Raw genomic sequence first — 20,762 nt, 5'->3', positions numbered from 1 at the left:
TTAGGTCAAACAAGGGACTCATGAACAACTATCAGTAAACAAAAAAACAGCTGTGGATCTTTCAGGTAACAAAGTATTAAGAATCAAGTGTATGTAAACTTTTGAACAGGGTCAATTTTTATAAATTCAACTATTATTTTCTCTATATGTAAACATCCTTAATGTGAAATATATAATTCAGGCCAGTACTAAAAAAAAAATTAACAACATGCATTTTGTATGATCCCTCTTATTTTGGTAAAATAATCATTTTGCAGAGTCTGCAAGGTGTATTCTTTTGACCTCAACTTTTGATATCAAAAGTTTTAGTATTCGTCACATGCTTTTGTCAAATTAGTTATTTCAGTTTATTATATTTTACTTTTAGTAACTATAGTACTTCATTTTAGTTTATGCTTATTGGTTTTCAAAATCAATTTTAATTGCCAAAATAATAGTTTTAGTTAATGACAACAGTAATGATTCCCTGATCAACCATTTTTGAGACATAAAAACAAATCCAAGAAAAGCACATCAAAGAGGAAGTGACATGTTCTGCACACACTAGAGGGGAAAAAAAAACAGGAAAAAAGACATAACTTCATATCTATAGATAAAATGACAGTGCATGACTCAATATCACAGTAAAGAGGCATTTAAATGAAATTTTATGATCATATACTCACCCTCACGCTGTTCTAAACCTGTATAACTTTCTTTTGTAGGAGGAAAGAACACATTTTGAAGGTTCACACTGCTCTTTGCTCATACTATGAAAGCATGACTCGAGAATACCTGGAATATTGCATGGAAGCTTGTTTACTCTTGTTATAGGTAATTGGTTTTTCTCAAAATTGCAAGACACAAAGTCAGATTTGACTCGCAATTCTGAGGAGTCCAAACTGTGAGATGTAAACTCATACTGTAATTGCAAGAAAAAAAAGTCTGAATTGTGAGAAAGTCACAAATTGTGAGATAAAAAGACAATTGCGAGTCAAAATGTGTGTGTATATATATATATATATTATTCTGAGAATTGACCAAAAAAAAAAATTCTGAAATGTGAGATAAAAAGATCATAATTACTTTACTTAAGTCTGAATTATGAGATATACACTTGCAATTCTAAGAGGAAAAGTCAGAATTGTGAGCGTTTTCCGCAGCTGTGCTATATAATACCAGAGTAGCAAGATTTTTGTGATAGAATTGTGAGATTCAGAAATTCAATTTCATATACCTTTTTCTTAGAATAACAGATAAGAGATTTGGTAAAAAATAATAATTGCTTTCATTTTACAGAAAAGAGCACTAACCAAATAATACATAAGCATTTAAATGAATGATCTGAGAAAAAAAAAAGTCATACAGTTTTGGAACAACATGGAGTGGAAATTACGTTTATAAAATTTGAAATAAATTATTCCTTTAAAAATTAAATATGACCTTGGTCGTCTCATTTCATATCAGATTGTCACCACATGAAACAAAGTGCATAAAATTACACACGACAGTGCTATTTCCCACGCCAGCTCACACAAAACCTTTTTTAATCAGACATTAAAACTCACTGTGAACAAAAACAAAACATACTAATGTGTTCCCATACCAAATATGTTCTAATAAATAAGATCACACTTGATATTGCACACAATACAATCTGATATGAAAATAAATACAATTGTTTTAGCAGGCAAACGTAGTTTGATTTTTTTTTAAGGTGACGTCCCATAATTCTGCATTATTTAAAAAGTGGCGTTTCTAAGAGCTCTTCATGACAGTGTCTGTAATATACAAAATATACACCTGCGCTCAATCACTCTCAGGTTAAGAAACCAACTCACTTGCTCATACATACACACACACTTGCCGTAACCTTATAAGAGTTTCTCTCCTCCAGTCTGCCATATAGTTCACTGATTTGAGTCTTAAGTTGCTTGAATAGTGCTTGAATGGTTCTCAGGTCAAAGGGCACAATCCTCGTCCTGTGTCTGGTGGCAGGAAGTCTGCACTTGTTTCCCTCCTGGGAGCTGCAGGAACTGTGGTAATTCCAGCTGCTCTCTGGTGAGTAAACCGCGCTGGTCATCCACACGACTGCACTGTGCACGGTTTAGCAGCTCAACAAGACCTGAGAGAAAACAGGCAGACGGACTGGATACATCAGATACATAGAGTCATATTCATAATAGAATACAAGCAATGGCTCAGTGCATACTTTGTAGTACACTGACTAGTATGCAATTAAGGGGCAAAGCACAACAGAGGTAAAATGAAGAGTTAAGGATCTGTCTTTACTTTCTCCAACCCTGCTCCTGGAGAGCTACCTTCCTGCAGACTTAAGTTCCAACCCCGCTTCAACAAAAGTAGCTCTGAACATCTTGATTAGCTGGTTCAGATGCGTTAGATTAGGGTTGAAGCTGAAATCTGCAGTATGGTAGCTCTCGGTTAGAAACCCCTGTTAAAGACATTTGTTGATTCAGAATTTCACTACAATCCTCAAAATGGGTAAATGCCTAAAAATGTTGACATAGAAAAATTTGATATTTTTCGATTTGGCTTTCTGTTCTGAATCTATCAAGACCAATTTTATGATTTTTGGCCAAACTGGTCAGACGTTATAAGCAGAAATGTCAATAGATTATATTTTTTGACCAGTAAGTGGTGCTGTGCTGAAACTACTTATGTGCCCTCAGGTCATACTTGACAGAATCCGCTAAAGCGTTGCAGAGATATAGCCACCTCATGTTCATTTTTGCACAAATTTCATCAAATATGTTAGTGCACCTTTCAAAAATCTTTCGATAACTTATAGATATTTTGGAAAATTCAAAATTGTGGAAAATCTTGACTATAGATTTAAAATTTTCATAAAAAGTAAAAGCATTTTTACTTTTCCAAGTAAAAGGAAAAGTATTCAACTTGATATTAGCCAAGAAATCAGAAGGAAAAAAGCATTGTCTGAAGATGATCCGAGTCAATTTTGGTGAAAATCGGACAAACCATCTGGGAGGAGTTCAAAAAATTTGCAAAATTCAAAATTGCAAATTTGGCCTGATGGTGGCATTAGAGAAATTTGCTGTGGTTAATGATGATCTGTGTGCCAAATTTCATAACTTTCTATAGGATTCAAAATATGTTCAAGCTAAATTCGAAATGGTCCACGCTCAAAACGGCTGACATAAGAAAAACTTGGCATCGTTTGATTGGGTATGCTACTCTGAATCTAACGAGATTCATATCTTAATATCTTTCAACCAAAAGCTTTGGATAACTTTTTGCCAGTATTGTCTGAAGATGATCTCAGCCAATTATGGTAAAAATCAGACAGTCTACAACAAGATTGAAAAAGTTCATTTTTTCGCAAAATTTAAAATTGCAAAAAATCTTCACCTGTAGAAATTTACATTTTGGTATGCATTCTACTCTGCATGAGCCAAGAAATCAGTATTTTGCTTCTAGTCCTTACAGTTTAAGAGTTATTAGCAGAAACATGACTGCAAATTTGGCCTGTTGGTGGTGCTAGAGAGTTTGAGTTAGAGATTCCAAATTAGCTGTGATTAATGATGATCTGTGTTAAATTTCATAACTTTCTCACAAGCATTTCTATAAGATTCATAATGTTAAAGCGTTTGAAGAGTACAGCATTTTTCTACAAAATTTTAAATGGTCCACGCTCAAAATGGCTGACAAAATATGGTATCGTTTGATTTGGTATGCTACTCTGAATCCAACGAGATTCATATTTTTATATCTTTTGACCAAAACCTTTTGATAACTTTTTGCCTGCATTGTCTAAAGATGATCCAAGCTAATTACGGTGAAAATCAGACAGTCTACGACAAGTTTGAAAAAGTTTACAAAAAACCTTGACCTGTAGAAATTAATTTCTTATATGCATTCAACTCAACATGAGCCAAGGAATCAGAGGGGGAAAAATATATTTTCTTTCTGGACCTCACAGTTAAAGTTAAAGTTATTAGCTGAAATATGAGAGCAAATTTGGCCTATTGGTGGCGCTAGAGCATTTGAGTTAGAGACTCCAAATTATCTGTGGTTAATGATGGGACTGTCCTCTATCCATGTGACAATTTCATAACTTTCTCGCAAGCAATTCTATAAGATTCATAATTCGTTAAAGCGTTTGAAAAATACAGCATTTTACTGCAAAAAAATGGTCTACACTCAAAATGGCTGACATAGGAAAATTTGGTATCATTTGATTCGGTATGCTACTGTGATTCTAACAAGAATACTCCCATGATTTGACATGACATCCCAAATTGTTCAGAAAATATAAACAAAGTACAAAAGTATATTTTGATATAAAACTACCAAAACTACTCATGTGCCCTCAATCATGCCTGGTACAACACATACCAAGTTTGTCTGAATACACTAAATCATTGTGAAGATATAGCCTTATGTCCATTTCTGTGTGAATTGAATCAAATTCATTAAGGCTCTTTACAAAAACAGTTTGGTTTATCAAAAAGCTTTTGATAACTTTTTGCCAGCATTGCCTGAAGATGATTTGAGCCAACTGATGAAAATCAAACAGTCTAGGACGAGTTCGAAATAAGTCGTTTTTTTTTTTTTTTTTCACAAAATTCAAAATTGCGAAAAATCCTGACCTGTAGAAATTTTTATTTTGATATGCATTCTCTGCATGAGCCAAGGAATCAGAATTTTGCTTATAGACCTCATGATTCAAAGTTAATATGAGTGCAAATTTGGCCTATTGGTGGCGCTAAAAAGTTTGAGTTAGAGACTCCACATTTTCTGTGGTTAATATTGAGACTGTCTTCTATCTGTGTGCTAAATATCACTAACTTTCCCACAAGCGGTTCTATGGGCTGCCCTAGACTCCCAGAGCAGAAGAGGAGGGGAAAAAAACCAAGACAATGACCAACAGATACAATAGGTGCTCAAGCACCTTCAGTGCTTGGCCACTAATAAAATATACCAAACTCAAGAAATGTATGAATAAATAAAAGTACAAAATAAATGTAATAAAATATAATAAATAAATGCATTTTAAAATGCACAAAAAAAAAAAAAAGAAGAAATAATTTAATGATAAAAAAGTGCATTTCCTGGTTCTGACAGAGTGAAGGCTGCTTAAGTATAATGTCAATATACACCATAATGCAAGACTTCTGCATTACCGTCCATTTCCTGGTGTTTTCTGGGTCTGAGATTTGCTTTTGGTGAAGGGGCTTCAGTCTCTACACCAACTAAAAAAAGAAAACACACACACAGAGATACACACGATTAATCAGTCTGATGAGTGAGGAAATGAGATCACTGGAAAGAGAGATACTGCATCTCATGTCAGTTAACACCTCCTCCATAATCCTATTTTTAAGGTCTGGTGTAAAGCGGTGGTCCCTCCAGCCCTCTCTGCTCCATCTGAAGAGCTATACAGCGAGAAAATGAGCCTTAAAACACTGCTTTAAAGCCTGAGATGACCCCTGAGGTGGAGGTTTCATTTGCGCTGGGCAAAAATACTGTGACGGGAAAGAACAATAAGCCTAATGCAAACTGACACGAGAGAAACACAAAGAGAGAATATCACAAGCCGTTTGCATGACTAAACTCAAAGACACTGATTTAAATCCTGCAAGAAGATACTAGAAGAAGTGGAAAAGAAACAAAATAGAGTTCATTGTGTTAGCTTGACAAATAAATAATAAAATAAAATTATATAATTATATTACTTTAAAAAAATCTTAAGATTTATCACTTTTAACATATTGTAATTAGAAGATGTTTTATTAATTTTATTTAAATAATTATACTTTTATTTCTATTTAAGTATAATTATAAAAAACATAAAATGCTTTTGTTTTGTCAATCAATTGAAATTATGCCTAATTTTAAATTTCTCTCCAAAACTTTATCGATTTAAATTGATAACGCACCTTCGACTTTGTCCAAGCGCACAGTTTTTCCGGCTAGACGAAACACGTTTGTGCTCATGCTTAGAGGTTCACTTGAGCCACTCTGAAATGAGAAAAGGTTTCACTTCATATACTTCACTTAATATACATATATTGTTCACCATGTCTCACATGAGTTTTTGACATTTGGGATAAATAGTTTACACACCAGAGTAACCTGCACATCCTGAGGTCGCAGTTGGTGTTTCTGTAGGACAATGGAAAGTGCATCACCCAAACTCTTGCTCGACTTGGCGATGATTCCTATCGTTCTTCCTGAAAACACCATGTCCAGCCTGCACACAAACAAACATGTCAACATATCTGAGCAACAGGGCTGTTGTAGGTAACTAAATATGGATGCCCATTTCCACCACTGAATAAAAAAAAAATAAGGTAACTGCGACTTTCTCTGACGACTTTTTTTTTTCTTAAAATTGCGCCATACAAACTCGTAATTGAATTTTCTCAGAAATGAGATATAAACTCACAATTCTGAGAAACTAAGTCAGATTTGCATGATATAAACTCGCAATTCTGACTTTATAACTCAAAATTGTAAGACATAAACTTGCAGTTCTGAGAAATAAAGTCAGAATTGCGTGATAAACTCACAAAAATGTATAACTCGAAATTGTTTCTCGCAATTGTTTGTCTCGCAATTCTGACTTTATAACTCGAACTCCCGATAAACCTATAAAATGAAGAATTGCATGATATAAACTCACAAAATTGAATTTATAAGTGCAATTCTGACTGTCTCACTATTCTGAACATTTTTCTCAGAATTAAGATATAAACTCACAATTTTAAGAAATGAAGTTAGATTTGCGTTATAAACTCACAATTTTGAGTTATACAGTCAGAATTGCGAGACAAACTCGCAAATTTGAGAAATAAAGTTGCAATTCTAAGAATTGAACTTGTGACTTTTTTCTCAGAATATAGTTTCTCGCAATTGTGAATTTGTCACACAATTCTGAGAAGGAAAAAAAAGTCAGAATTGTGAAATAAAGTCGCAATAACTTTTTTTTAACTTAGTGGAGGAAACAGGCTTCCATAAACCAAAACTAGAGCCACTAAAAAAAAAAAAAAATGTGACTAGAAATAATATCTACAAAAACAGTCAATAGGATATTGTTACCATCTGATGCTATAATAAAATCAGCTAAATATCAGCCAATTTAATGGCCTAGATAACATGTTGGTGTATCCTTAAAATGTTAATGAGATATTATTTTATTAATTTAAGGTTTATTTTAAACTGTGTGCGCATACAGTATGTGTGACTCACGCAAATGTAATTTTGAGCTCCAGAGTGAGCTGCTGATCTCCAAACACAGAGCTCTCCTGATCCAGAGAAAGAGGCTGTTGGGAAGCAAACACATTATTCATTATCCTCACAAATACGTAGGAAAAAAAACTAAACCAGTAATATACCTTAAAAACTGATATATTAAAAAGTTCAGAAGACATATACACAAATATACACATAAATACATACATACATATATATATATACACACATACACACACACACATATATATACCGTATGTATATATGTGTGTGTGTGTGTGTGTGTGTGTGTGTGTGTGTGTGTGTGTGTATGTATGTATATATAATATATGTGTGTGTGTGTGTGTGTGTGTGTGTGTGTGTGTGTGTGTGTGTGTGTTTGTATATATATATATATATATATATATATATATATATATATATATATATATATATATATATACACACACACATATATATACCGTATGTATATATGTGTGTGTGTGTGTGTGTGTGTGTGTGTGTATGTATATATAATATATGTGTGTGTGTGTGTATGTATATATATGTATATATATGTATATATATATATATATATATATATATATATACATATATATATATATATACACACACACACATATACATATACACACACACATACACTTTAATACAATATAATACTGAAACTTGTTAATTCCCAATTTAGCAAAAAAGAGCTGTACCTTATTTGAGAAAACATTTTAAGAGTGTTTTAGCTGTGTCCATTTGAATGAATGCAATGAAAAAAATAAAACAAAAAATAAATTATAATAACACCAAAACCATACAAAAAGGTAACTAAAACTTTAACTGAAATGTTAAAAATTAAGTTAAAATAATTTATGTAGTTTGTCTTGGCTAACTAATAACTAAAACTAACATATATTAAATAGATATTTAATTAAAAACAGAAAATATCAAAATAAAAACTAACTTGAAATATTAATTAATATCTCAATGACACTAAAAATAACCATTCTATAAGTATTCAGAAACTTCAATGTTGCGATTCATTCTACATGCAAAGCAGTTGACCAACTACAGCACAGCTAATTTACATAAAGTTTTAAACAGGATGTTTGTGCTACTTAAAAAAAAAAAACACCTAGAGAAATGTGAAAATGCTTTGCACTATAATTGAACTAAACTAAATCACCACTGAACTTGAGCTGACACTATTGTATTTCAATAGCTGTTTTAAAGTTGAAATTGTATGTGTTTCATAATTGAAAGACTTTAATAACATTAATACAGTTATTTCCTTGTTACTCTGAAGCTGCTTTAACAATCTGCATTGTATAAATCGCTATATGAATAAATGTAACTTGACAATGCTTGCCGTTGTTAAAGATCTTGTAGAGTCATTACACCACTGGTTAGATAAATGTGTGAAGGCAGATAGGTTGCCCTCATTTAGGCTGCCGGACTGACCTTATCTTTGCCATGTAGGTAGATGAGGATGTCTTTCAGAGGAAAGCCCCTCTTCTCACACAGGCTGCTCAGCATGTCTCTGAGGCTCAGGCCAGGTCTGGCAGGGGCCAAGCTGGCAGTCCCGTCCGGCAGATAGACGCAGCAGTACTTATCTGCTGTAGGAGAACCAGCACTTAAAGCTTCTGGATCAGAGATGGCCACATTACAGCGTCCATTCTGACAGAAAGAGAGAATTCATTAAGTGTTTTCCATCTTTCATTTTCCTGCAACTGCTTAAATGAAATCAAACTATAGTTTTGATGTTAACAGGGGCATTTGTAAGTTTTCGCCCCCAAAACAAAATTGTAGCTATATGCCACCTGCATTTGGAATCAGTTGTCAACAATTTAGACAATTTAGCAAATATTTAAGTGCTAATTGAATGTTAAAAGATTAAATATGTTATTATATTTTAAAATAGTTCACCCAAAAATGAAAAATCTGTTATCAGTTACTTGCCCTCAGTAAGACATTTGTTCATCTTCAGAACACAAGTTAATATATTTTTGATTAAATTCAAGAGCTTTCTGACCCTGCATAGATGGCAACACATATTCAAGGCCCAGAAAGGTAGTAAGGACATTGTTAAAATAGTCCATGTGATACCAGCTCCGGCATCAGCAGCACCACATGCATGCGTTGTGGTTTTCTTGTGAATGTGAGTCAATGACTGACACAGAAGAGAATAACTTGTTAAATAAAGTCATTATTTTTGTTTGCTTTGTGGACTTTATAAAATTACGGGTCAATCACTGATGTCACATGGACTATTTTAACAATGTGATTACTACCGTTCTGGGCCTTGAGCATGGTAGTTGTGACGCTGTCTATTCAGTGTCAGAAAGCTCTCAGATTTCATCCAAAATATCTTAATTTGTGTTCTGAAGATTAATGAAGGTCACGCACTTTCATTCCCTTTCTAAAATGTAAAATTTTGTTCAATTACCAGAATATTTGGTTTGGTTTAGTTACCTCAGCTCGTCCGAATCCAGAAACTAACTCCAGACTACTGTTAGACTTCACTGAAATCTGAGACTCCTTACGAGACACCGCCACACGCTGATATGACTGGTCAGCTGAGAAACATAAATTCCGTAATTATGAACAGTTCATGTACGATAGCTGAACACACTTAAGAAAAACCATGAAAACAGAAGACAGACACTAAAGGGGTCATGAAATGAATCTAAATGCAGTAAAAGCTTTCAAGAGTTTGACATTTAATGCTCATTTCATATGCAAAGATGTTAGCCAATCACAGCAGTGGGCGTTTCCATTGAGGTTTCAGAGCAGACATGCCCCTTCCAATGAAAAGTTTGAATCAGAGGCTAAAATCAGACTGAAAATGACCTTTTATTCCTAAATTATAACCCTTTTTTGATGAAAAAAAAAAACCTCTTCCTGAGCGGACTTCAAAAAAAAATTATAGAAATCCATTTTATGAGCCCTTTAAAAGAAAACTGGGGCATCTTCAAATCAGTAGGTGCGTTTCCATTACAGATTTGGGCAAAAGTTTTGCAATGTTTTATAAATGTTTATAAGCTGTTGCGAAATTACAGTGTTTCCATTAACCGATGTTATGCAACTAATATGTAATTTTTTCCTCTCGTGATAAATCATGACAATGGATGATGGTAGATTTACGTACAGTCAAGCCCAAAATTATTAATACCCCTGGCAAATTCTGACTTAAAGTTACTTTTGTTCAACCAGCAAGTTTTTTAGGTTTTTTTGACCATAAATGACACAGGCTTCTCCCAAAAAGATAAGACAGATAATAAGATAACAATTGTGGAAAAAAATATTATTATTTATTTACATTTGAACAAAAAGTGGCATGTCCAAAATTATTCATACCCTTTGCAAACAGTCACAGTCTATGGGAAAATCCAAAGTTCTATACCATTCCAAATAGTCCAAGCTGTTCTAAAGCATCCTAATTACCCTGATTCATTGGGAACAGCTGTTTTAATCAACTCAACAGCTGAAAAACAGAAGCTCTCGCTGTTGGTTTGTGCACAGTCATGGCTAAGACAAAGGAGCTCACTGAGGACCTGCGGCTGCGCATTGTGGCTGCTCACAAGTCAGAAAAGGGCTATAAGACCATATCTAAATGTTGAACATGTTTGGGACAACGACCCAAAACACACAGCAAAAGTGGTGAAGAAATGGTTAGCAGACAAAAACATTTGCAGTGGCCCAGCCAGAAATCCAATTGAGAATCTTTGAAGGGAGCTAAAGATCAGGGTGATGGCAAGAGATCCTGCAATCTGAAAGAGTTGGAGCTCATCGCTAAAGATGAATGGGCAAAAATACTAGTGGAGGCCTGCAAAAAGCTGGTCAGCAATTACAGGAAGTGTTTGATTGCTGTAATAGCCAATAAAGGCTTTTCTATTGATTATTGAGAAGGGTATGAATAATTTTGGACATGCCACTTTTTGTTTAAATGGAAATATAAGCTAAGAAATATTTTTTTCAGCAATGATGCCTCTTGTACAACGTCTTATCTTTTGGAAGAAGCCTGTATCATTTCTGGTCAAAAAAAACTTGCTGGTTGAATAAAAGTAACTTTAAGTCAGAATTTGCCAGGGGTATGAATAATTTCAGGCTTGACTGTATGTCAAAGCCACTGCACTAGCCATTAATTTTAATCATAGGAGACACAGGCATCTATATTTACAGAATTTGCAATCTCAATTTGCGCAATTTGAAGGGTAATGGAAACGCAGCTAGTTACTGACATGCATGAAACATGCATTAATCATGAAAGCAACTTGTTTTAAGACAGTGGCATGCAATGCAGACAAGTCCACATAGATACCGCACACAGATAGAGAAGCGCTGAGTCAGATGGTACCTCCCCATGAGCCTGTCTTCTCTAACCTCTTCTTCCTGTTGGTCTTGCTGTCAGATGAGGGCACTTTCAACTCAACACTCTGTTTCAAAACACAGAATTATACACATAAAGACTTTTTTTCCACTGTGGTTCACAGTCTAATAGCTCGCAGACACAGCATTACATTCCCACGGTGGAGTGGCAAAACTTTCTCACCCATTTTAAACAGCTCACACCTGCACTGCATGAAATCCAGATTGATTTCAGGCACACTCAAGTAGTGCATAGAGTAAAGTATTTTTACTGCACACTACACTCACTGAAACAGCACCACAGATATTTTGCAATATAGACATTAAGCAACAAACGAGTGAAGCAAAACTGCTCGCTCATAGTTTCAAATGGCACTAAAAAAAAATCATCATCATCTTGCAAAAAATTTGTCTGTAGTACAGTCTGAATCAAGACAAATTCAGCATTTTATAGCTCACATTTGTGGCTTGAGTTCTGTTCAATGTAGATTAGTTACCATATAGATGCAAATGTGATTATGTAAAAAAAGATGATTTATGATAAGTTTATACTAGTTCTCAATAGCTGACTCCTGATAACCATTTTAATAATTTCCAATCAATACAATAACTTTAAGCACTACATTTTTTTTGTGATTATGTTGTTCATCTCTCTTATTTGACTGGCAAGATACAATACAAGCTGTATCAATCAACGGTTTCCACAAAAATATTAAGCAGCGTAACGATTTTCAACATTGATAAGAAATCCTTCTTAAGGAGCAAACCAGCATATTAGAATGATTTCTGAAAGATCATGTGACACTAAAGCTTGGAGTAATTATGCTATAAATTCAGCTTTGCATCACAAAAATTACATTTTACAATACATTCAGACAGAAAACTTATTTAATTGTAAAAATATTTCACAACATAACTGTTTTTACAGTATTTTCAACCAAATAAATGCAGTTTTGGTGAGCCAAAGATTCTTCTTTCAAAACACTTTAAGAAAACTCACTCCAAACATTTAAAAAGTAGTGCAGAAATCCATTTTAACAGCTGAATTGTATATTTTAAAGAACTACACTACCAGTCGAAAGTTTTTGAACAGTAAGATTTTAATGTCTCGTCTGCTTAGAAAGCCTGCATTTATTTGATCCAAAGTACAGCAAATACAATACAATTTTAATATTTTGTATATTTAAAATATTTTGTACTATTTAAAACAACAATTTTTGCATAGTGACTCCAAGCTTTTGAATGGTATAGTGTATGTTACCAAAGCTTTTAATTTCAGATAAATGCTGATTTTTGGACCCTTCTATTCATTGAAGAATCGTGAAAAAAGTTACTCAGTTTTAAACATTGATATTAATAAGAATACAATTTCTTGAACAGCAAATCAGCATATAAGAATAATTAAAATTTATTCAAATAGAAAACAGTTATTTTAAATAGTGAAAAGATTTCAAAATTTGACTGTTTTTGTTGTACTTTAGATCAAATAACTGCAGGCTTGGTGAGCAGAACAGACATTCTTTAAAAAAAGATTTAAAATCTTACAGTTCAAAAACTTTTGACTGGTAGTGTATGTCTGAGATAATCAGTAGTTATTGCATTTGGACAGAATGAACTGGTGTAAAACTGCGACCTTGTTGTATACATGTACATGTTGACTTCCTGCCAGCTTCTGGTCAAACTACGTTGCAAACCTTTCACCATTAGTCAACAGCCTGACTCTATATGACTACAGTTATGACTTGAGTGACTTAAAAACATTTTTCAAAATAGTACCGATCTCAAACTTTAGGTAATTTCTCAAGTAACTTGAATGGATTTTAAATGCATTACCTTTCTGTTACTAGGTGGCGTTGCACTCTTTTTGGATATTCTGCTTTTGGGCTCCGGGGTTCCAATGCTGGGAAGAGGGCGACCCTCCACACAAGACAGCATGCAGTTCTGGTAGAGCGGAGAACGGACAAATCTCGTATAGCTGTCCATTTTCATCAGCTTGAAGATCTATGGCAGGGGAAAAGAATAAACCACAGTTACTGTAAATCATTTGAGACTTTCTTTGAGTATTAATAGTCAGAACTCAAGTGAAACAGTTGCAACGCCAAACTTTGTTTAGTCATTTGTTATAAAAAATCTATCGAAAAATTGAATCTTTGTGTCCAAATTGCGAAATTAAGGGGAAAAAAATAAACTTATTTGTGAAGTATTTAATGCATCATATTATCCAAAAGAAACATGGTTTCTAAATTTACAATCCCTCAGTCCCAGCAAATATAGTATTTATGATATTTCAAGAAATGTATACCACGATGAATAATTTTATATGACAGTATTGGCATGTGATTTTTGTCATACCACCCACAATGCATACCTGTGCCTGTGCTTTATCGAACATGTTGGGTGTAGGCGTCTCCAAGGCGCTCTCTTCCATCTGGGCCGTATCATCGATATTAACCGCATGCAAAGAGCTTTCAGAAAGAAAACTGTCGTAGATGGAACGTGCCTCTTTCTTCAGCTGATGGGGGACATGCGTTAGTTTTAGGATGATATTTACCTTTGATTTGTAGTTATGACTGAGGATTCAGATTATACAAAGACAAACACTCAAACTCAAATCAGTGTGCAAAAGTGGCATGTCTAGTGCATATAACACTAGAATTTTGTGGTGGTAACTTGACGGTTTTTAAGCAAGGCTAGCAAGACAGCAAAAAGAAATGCACAGCTTAGATTCAAACTATTAAATGAGGCACAAGATCCTGTTTTACGCTGCAAGAAAGTAACGTTACGCCACATACTAGTTTAGTTACACTGCATTAATTGCTTACAATGTTGATAGAGTGAATACTTTTTGTGCACAAAGAAAACCTGTCTGAATAAAATGCTGACATGCAATTAAGATCTAATGAATTTGTATATTCACATACTAAAAATCTAAATAACGTAAACTTAAAATAATAAATCCAGTCACTGTACATTTAATTTAAAAAAAAATAATGTATACAAATTTCTTACTAGTTTAAGTCATAATGTATCTTCAAAAACCCTAAAATTTCATTTAAAAGATTAGTTTTTTAAAATTAATTACATTTCAAGTTTTGCATACCTCTTCCAGTCTAGTAGGTGGGATTTTCTTGAACCGTTCACAGGCCTGGTAAAACAGGATATTCTCAGCACTAACCTCCGATTTGAGAAACTCCTGTGAGATGCGTTTGCAGTCAGACCAAGAAAAAAAAAAAGAGAGAAAAACAAAACACATCAATGATTCACACATGTAATTCACAGAAGCTCTAGGTGTAAATGATGTGTTTTTTTACGAATGAATGCTTCCCGCTTATCATGACCAGTAACATTTGTGAATTAACTTGCTACGTGCTGACACATAAAACTAGTTTTAATAACTCGAAATACTTAACTGCTTTGGTACAATTAAAAGTTGTCATAACTTATTAGGCTTATTTATAATGCCACTGTCAACAACATGAAACAATAAATTGTTTAATGTCAAGTTTTTTAAAGAGGTCTGCATTTATTTGATCGAAAGCACAGCAAACAGTTCAAAATTTTAACATGTTTATTATTTAAAATAACCGTTTTCTATTTGAATATATTTGAAAATGTAATTTATTCCTGTGATTTCAAAGCTACATTTTTAGTGTCCTTACTCCAGTCACACGATCCTTCAGAAATCATTCTAATATTCTGATTTTCTGCTCAAAAAACATTATATTATGTTGAAAAGTCATGGATTCTTTGATAAACAGAAAGTTCAGATGAACAGCATTCGTCAGAAATAGAAAACTTTTGTAACATTTTAAAATGTCTTTATCTTTTGATCAACTTATAGCAGCTTGCTAAATAAAAGTATTAATTTCAAAAAAGCTTTTGAATTGTATATTGTTACAAAAGACTTTTATTTCAGAAAAATGCTGATCTTTTATTCTTTCTATTCATCAAAGGATCCTAAAAAAAATATCACTTCACTTTTTATCAAATTTAAAGCAGCCTTGCTAAATAAAAGTATTAATTTCTAAAATTAATTTAAAAAAAAAAACACTAAGCTTTTAAATGGTATAATGGTATAAAGCTTTTTTGTTTCAGATAAAAGCTGATCTTTGGATCTTTCTATTCATCAAAAGAACCTGGAAAAAAAATTACTCGACCATTTTAAATATTGATGATAATAATAAATGTTTCTTGAGCAGCAAATCAGCATATTATCATCATGTGACACTGAAGACTAGAGTAATGATGCAGAAAATTTAGCTTTGATCACAGGAATAAAATTACATTTTAAAATATATTCAAATGGAAAGCATTTATTTTAAACAGATTGTTTAAAAACACAAAATTGTACTGTTTTGCTGTTTAAAAACTTTCAACTGGTAGTGTATATACAGTAAGTGAGAATACTCTAAAAACACCTCAAACAAAAATATGCCATTTGGTGCAGATGCTGATTTATATGATCAAAAAGATGAAATTCTGATAGCTTGTAATGTAAATCAACAAGATCAAACAATATAAAAGATGCTTATAAAAGGATATACATATAAATATCAACCGTCACTCTATATCTCCAATAATATGTTATAGTAAGACATTGAAATGCTTAGTTTTATGCTCAAAACATAATGCAATGCAATAAGGTGACTGACAGATTTCTCAAAAGCCTGATGATCATATTTGAGCATGAAGTTGCTTCATTCCAGTAAGTATTCATATTGAAATATGCTAACAATATAAAAGTTATTCTTATGTTTACTTTATGAAAATCAGTAAAGATTTTACAGCACAGAAGACACCTTTTACTTGGTAAAAATCTATAAACTATCAATCAGAAAACAAAGAATGCAGTATATTGTGTGCAACAGATTTTTCAGCATTTAGAGGCCTTAGACATACAGTATGCATATCAAATATATTATATTAAATATATATTACAGAGTAAAGGCAGTCAGAGATGAGGATCATAAAAACTTACCGTAAAGTATCGTACACCAACATGGTCTTCAAGTAGGTGTTCGAAACACACCGCCCAGCTGACCACCCGACTGGCTGGACCATCAGTACTTTGAGGACCACCTGACCTGCTCGAGCTCTCTGATAGGCTGGAGCTGCTGCCACGGCCAGATAACTTAAAGTTCAACTCTGTTTGAAAATGAGAAAATGATACTGAAAAAAAGTGGTTTGAGTGATTGACATCATGAACTGGGTGCCCCACTTGTAAACAGATTACAAGACTGATAATAACAGTACGTTTGGCATGAAGAAATAACACTTACCCCCATCAGAAACCGCCTGGGTCTGCAAGAGCAAACAAACACAATCAGTCTAGCATGAAATCAATGGAGGCCTGTATCATAGTCATGAATTAATGCATCACAGGATATCACATTTTAACAGCTGCATGTTTTTTGTTTTGTTTTCCTGAGCTGCACAGTCACACAGGAAATGGGTGTGTTTGACGTTAAAAAGTTCATTAGGAGACATGACACGACTCATCAGACAGCATGAAACCATAGAGAGGTTGGCTTTTAGCTGACCCACTGGGCAAACACACATCTGTGTGATTGAAAGTCTCATTGCCATGGAAACAATGTGGAAACCTGATTGCGAAATGCTTATTTTCGCAGCGGCTCATCGTGCATTCGCTTTTCTTGTCAAACACAATTTGGCCAGCCATCTAAATAAAGACACACCGTAGATTTTTTTTATATAAGCTAATTATAATAACTACAAACTATACCTTTTTAACTTTTTATAACTTTTTAATATCAAAAAGTTGAGTTGAAGGCTTGTGCCCAAAGAGATTTCTGTAAGACTTACTGACCTTCTAGGGAGGATATAAATGTATGCACATACAGTTGAAGTGAAAAGTTTACATACACTTGCAGAAAATGCAAAATGTTATTTTAACAAAATAAGAGGGGTCATACAAAAAGCATGCTTTTTTTTTTGTTTTTGTTTTTTTTAATTAGTACTGTCCTGAATAAGATGTTTCACATGAAGATGTTTACATATAGTCCACAAGAGAAAATAATAAAGTTTACATCCCCTGGATTCTTAATACTGTGTTTGTTACCTGAATGATCCACAGCTGTGTTTTTTTGTTTAGTGATAGTTGTTTGTGAGTTCCTTGTTTGTCCTGAGCAGTTAAATTGCCTGCTGTTCTTCAGAAAAATCCTTCAGGTCCCACAAATTCTTTGGTTTTTCAGCATTTTTGTCTATTTGAAACCTTTCCAATAATGACTGTATAATTTTGAGATCCATCTTTTCACACTGAGGACAACTGAGGCACTCATATGCAACTATTACAGGAGTTTTAAACGCTGAAGGAGACACGATGTATTAAGAGGTGGGGGGTGAAAACTTTTTGAATTTGAAGATCAGGGTAAATTTAACTTATTTTGCCTTCTGGAAAACATTCAATCTTCTGTAGCTACTGAAGGGCAGTGCTAAATAAGAAAACGTTGATATTTAGGCAAAATAAGACAAATGTACACATCTTCATCCTGTTCAAAAGTTTTCACACCCCTGCCTCTTAATGCAATGTATTTCCTTCTGGAGCATCAGTGTTTGAACCTTCTGTGATAGTTGCATGAGAGTCCCTCAGTTGTCCTCAGTGTAAAAAGATGGATCTCAATTATACAGTCATTGATGGAAAGGGTTCAAATACACAATGCTTAAATTGTTTTTGGATTTTTCTGAAGAACGGCAGACAGTTTAACTGTTCAGAACAAACAAGGGACTCATGAACAACTATCACTAAACAAACAAAACACAGCTATGGATCATTCAGGTAATCAAGGATATGTAAACTTTTGAACGGGGTCATTTTTCTAAATTCAACTATTATTATCTCTTGCGGACTATATGTAAACATCTTTTATGAAATATCTTATTCAGGTCAGTGTTTAAAAAATAACATGCAATTTGTAAGATCCCTCTTATTCTGGTAAAATAATTAACATTTTGCAGATTCTGCCAGGTGTATGTAAACTTTTGACTTCAACTGTATATTTACACGTCTATCTAAATAAGTATAATTGTATATAAAGCCAATTATTACAACAGACTTGTAAAGGGATGGTTCACTGAAATGAAATTTCATAAGAGACAACTTTTTCACTGGAGAAAGCATTATTATGGACTTGTTAAAACGTTAAAAAAAGTTTGAAATGTCTTGATGGATTTGTTTCTTGTAAACACACAGCTTTTCACTTTACAGCATGTTAATTGATAGGCTGGACTGGTGTGGATTACTTGTGGATAATTGTGATGTTTTTATCAGCTGTTTGGACTCTTATTCTGGCGGCACCCTTTCACTGCAGAGCATTGGTAAGCAAGTGATGCAATGCTACATTTCTCCAAATCTGTTCCCATGAATAAACAAACATATCTACATCTTGGATGGCCTGAGGATGAGTACATTATCAGCACATTATAATATTCAGGTGAACCATTTCTTACCTAAAAAAAAAAAAATTCTGAATTTTCCTTTATGTTTACTTGTTCATGCATTCCCCTAGAATTGAAACCAAGATCTTAATGCTTGCTAGTTCCAACTATGACAGCCTTTAAACATCCCTAGACTTCTCAAAAGCTGCTTTGTCAGATTGAGCTGAACTTCTAAGGAGAGCTTTGTCCTCAAATCAAACATTCAATCCGATTTGCAAATGCCAAGTCCTGATTATAAATGGAAAAATGGCTAAAGACTGTTAAAGCAAACCAGAAGAAAACACCTGCAACAGCAACACATTCAAGACTCCTCAAAGCAAACTGCTCACTTGTGCCAGATTCCAAATTTCTCACAGTTGCAACGCTCAACTTAAAACCACAAACCAGAATTCACCTTTGTAACTGCAAATTTTCATTCATCAAACCTTGTCGAAATGGTTAAAGTAAAACTAAACCCACAATCATGAACCTACAATAAAACAACTGTTAACATATGCAAGCTGCCACACACCTACCAAACTGAACCAGTGAATTAATCAGTGAAGCTGCATCGCTCAGCTGGAGAAGAACCACCGGTAGGCCTGAACTAGACTTACCATCTGACCCGCTGGCACTGCCAGTGTGTTCATTTTCTTGGACATGGCCACATCAGGGTAGGGTCGACCGTGCCCACACCGAGGACGTCGCTCCAAACTGTTCCCCTCTACAGCTACGCTGCCTGCCAGCCCTCTTTCTAACAGCTCTGTCACTTCCTGTTTCAAAGGGAAGTCTTACCATAGCAACACACCGCAAGAGGAACTGTGGTTACTCTGACTAAAACCTCTTTTTCGACTGTAAGCATCCCTTTGTGTGGTACGAGACCGACGCGACGTCCCACCCACCTCTGTGCTTATCCACCCAAACGAACCTGACCAATGAGAGAATCAATAACCAACCACGGCGGATAACCTCAACCTGTTATGAGCCACAAATGTACTTAAACAGTTAAAACAAACAACACAACAGGCCTGAGAACTTGCACAGCGAAACGTCCACGTCCTTTCACGTGGACAGAAATTAAGCAATATTTTTCACAGCATGTGTCATACTCTGATCTCACACATGCAGTGAATCAGAGCAGATTACTGTGGAATACAATAGTCAAATAAATTAATAAACTATAAGTGTAATGGATTACATTCGATTACTATCAGGTCAAAGGAGGTTCTCGGAAAATTATAGTTTGATTACCTTTAACAATTCTGCTTAGTTTATCTTACAGCTTGCTCTATCAAGTGCCAACATGGCCTTGTATTGTGTGAATCTACAGAATTGGTGCAAACTGCTGTCCCACAACCAAAAAACACATTTAAAAAGTATTTTAAAGTATTTAAATCTAAGATGTTTATTAAGATCATTTTAGAATCTATTGAAACCCACAATGATATTTTAAATATCAGTAAGCTATATATATATATATATATATATAAAATATAGGGCTGTCAAACGATTAATCGCAATTAATCGCATCCAAAATAAAAGTTTATGTTTACTTACTAAATGTGTTTACTGTGTATATTTATTATGTATATATAAATACTCACACATACATATATAGACTTATAAAAATACTTATATGTGTGGATAGTTATATTTTTATTTAATTTAGATTATATATATATAATTATAAATATTTGATATATAAATCTAAAACAGTTTTCTTTAATATACATGTTTGTGTTTGTATTTATACATAC

At 33.8% G+C, this 20,762-nt stretch overlaps 1 protein-coding gene across 1 annotated transcript in view; it reads right to left on the bottom strand.

Annotated features, from left to right (window-relative positions):
- Positions 1-1,504: 1,504 nt before the first annotated feature.
- Positions 1,505-20,762, bottom strand: part of rgs14a (regulator of G protein signaling 14a) — a 32,404-nt gene continuing 13,146 nt past the window's right edge. Inside the window, exons 18-32 of the mRNA XM_073820191.1 lie at positions 19,908-19,980; positions 19,623-19,795; positions 16,851-16,872; positions 16,550-16,716; positions 14,672-14,764; positions 13,940-14,083; positions 13,405-13,572; positions 11,561-11,639; positions 9,676-9,779; positions 8,665-8,880; positions 7,210-7,283; positions 6,085-6,211; positions 5,898-5,979; positions 5,142-5,210; positions 1,505-2,104 (exon numbers count right to left, since the gene is read on the bottom strand). Coding sequence (XP_073676292.1) covers positions 1,941-2,104; positions 5,142-5,210; positions 5,898-5,979; positions 6,085-6,211; positions 7,210-7,283; positions 8,665-8,880; positions 9,676-9,779; positions 11,561-11,639; positions 13,405-13,572; positions 13,940-14,083; positions 14,672-14,764; positions 16,550-16,716; positions 16,851-16,872; positions 19,623-19,795; positions 19,908-19,980 — 1,755 coding nt within the window. The 3' untranslated portion in view covers positions 1,505-1,940. The remainder of the gene's footprint in view (positions 2,105-5,141; positions 5,211-5,897; positions 5,980-6,084; positions 6,212-7,209; positions 7,284-8,664; positions 8,881-9,675; positions 9,780-11,560; positions 11,640-13,404; positions 13,573-13,939; positions 14,084-14,671; positions 14,765-16,549; positions 16,717-16,850; positions 16,873-19,622; positions 19,796-19,907; positions 19,981-20,762) is intronic.

Source organism: Garra rufa, chromosome 16 (assembly GCF_049309525.1).
Source record: "Garra rufa chromosome 16, GarRuf1.0, whole genome shotgun sequence".
Classification (NCBI taxonomy): domain Eukaryota; kingdom Metazoa; phylum Chordata; class Actinopteri; order Cypriniformes; family Cyprinidae; genus Garra; species Garra rufa.
This window is presented reverse-complemented; position numbering and strand designations above follow the sequence as displayed.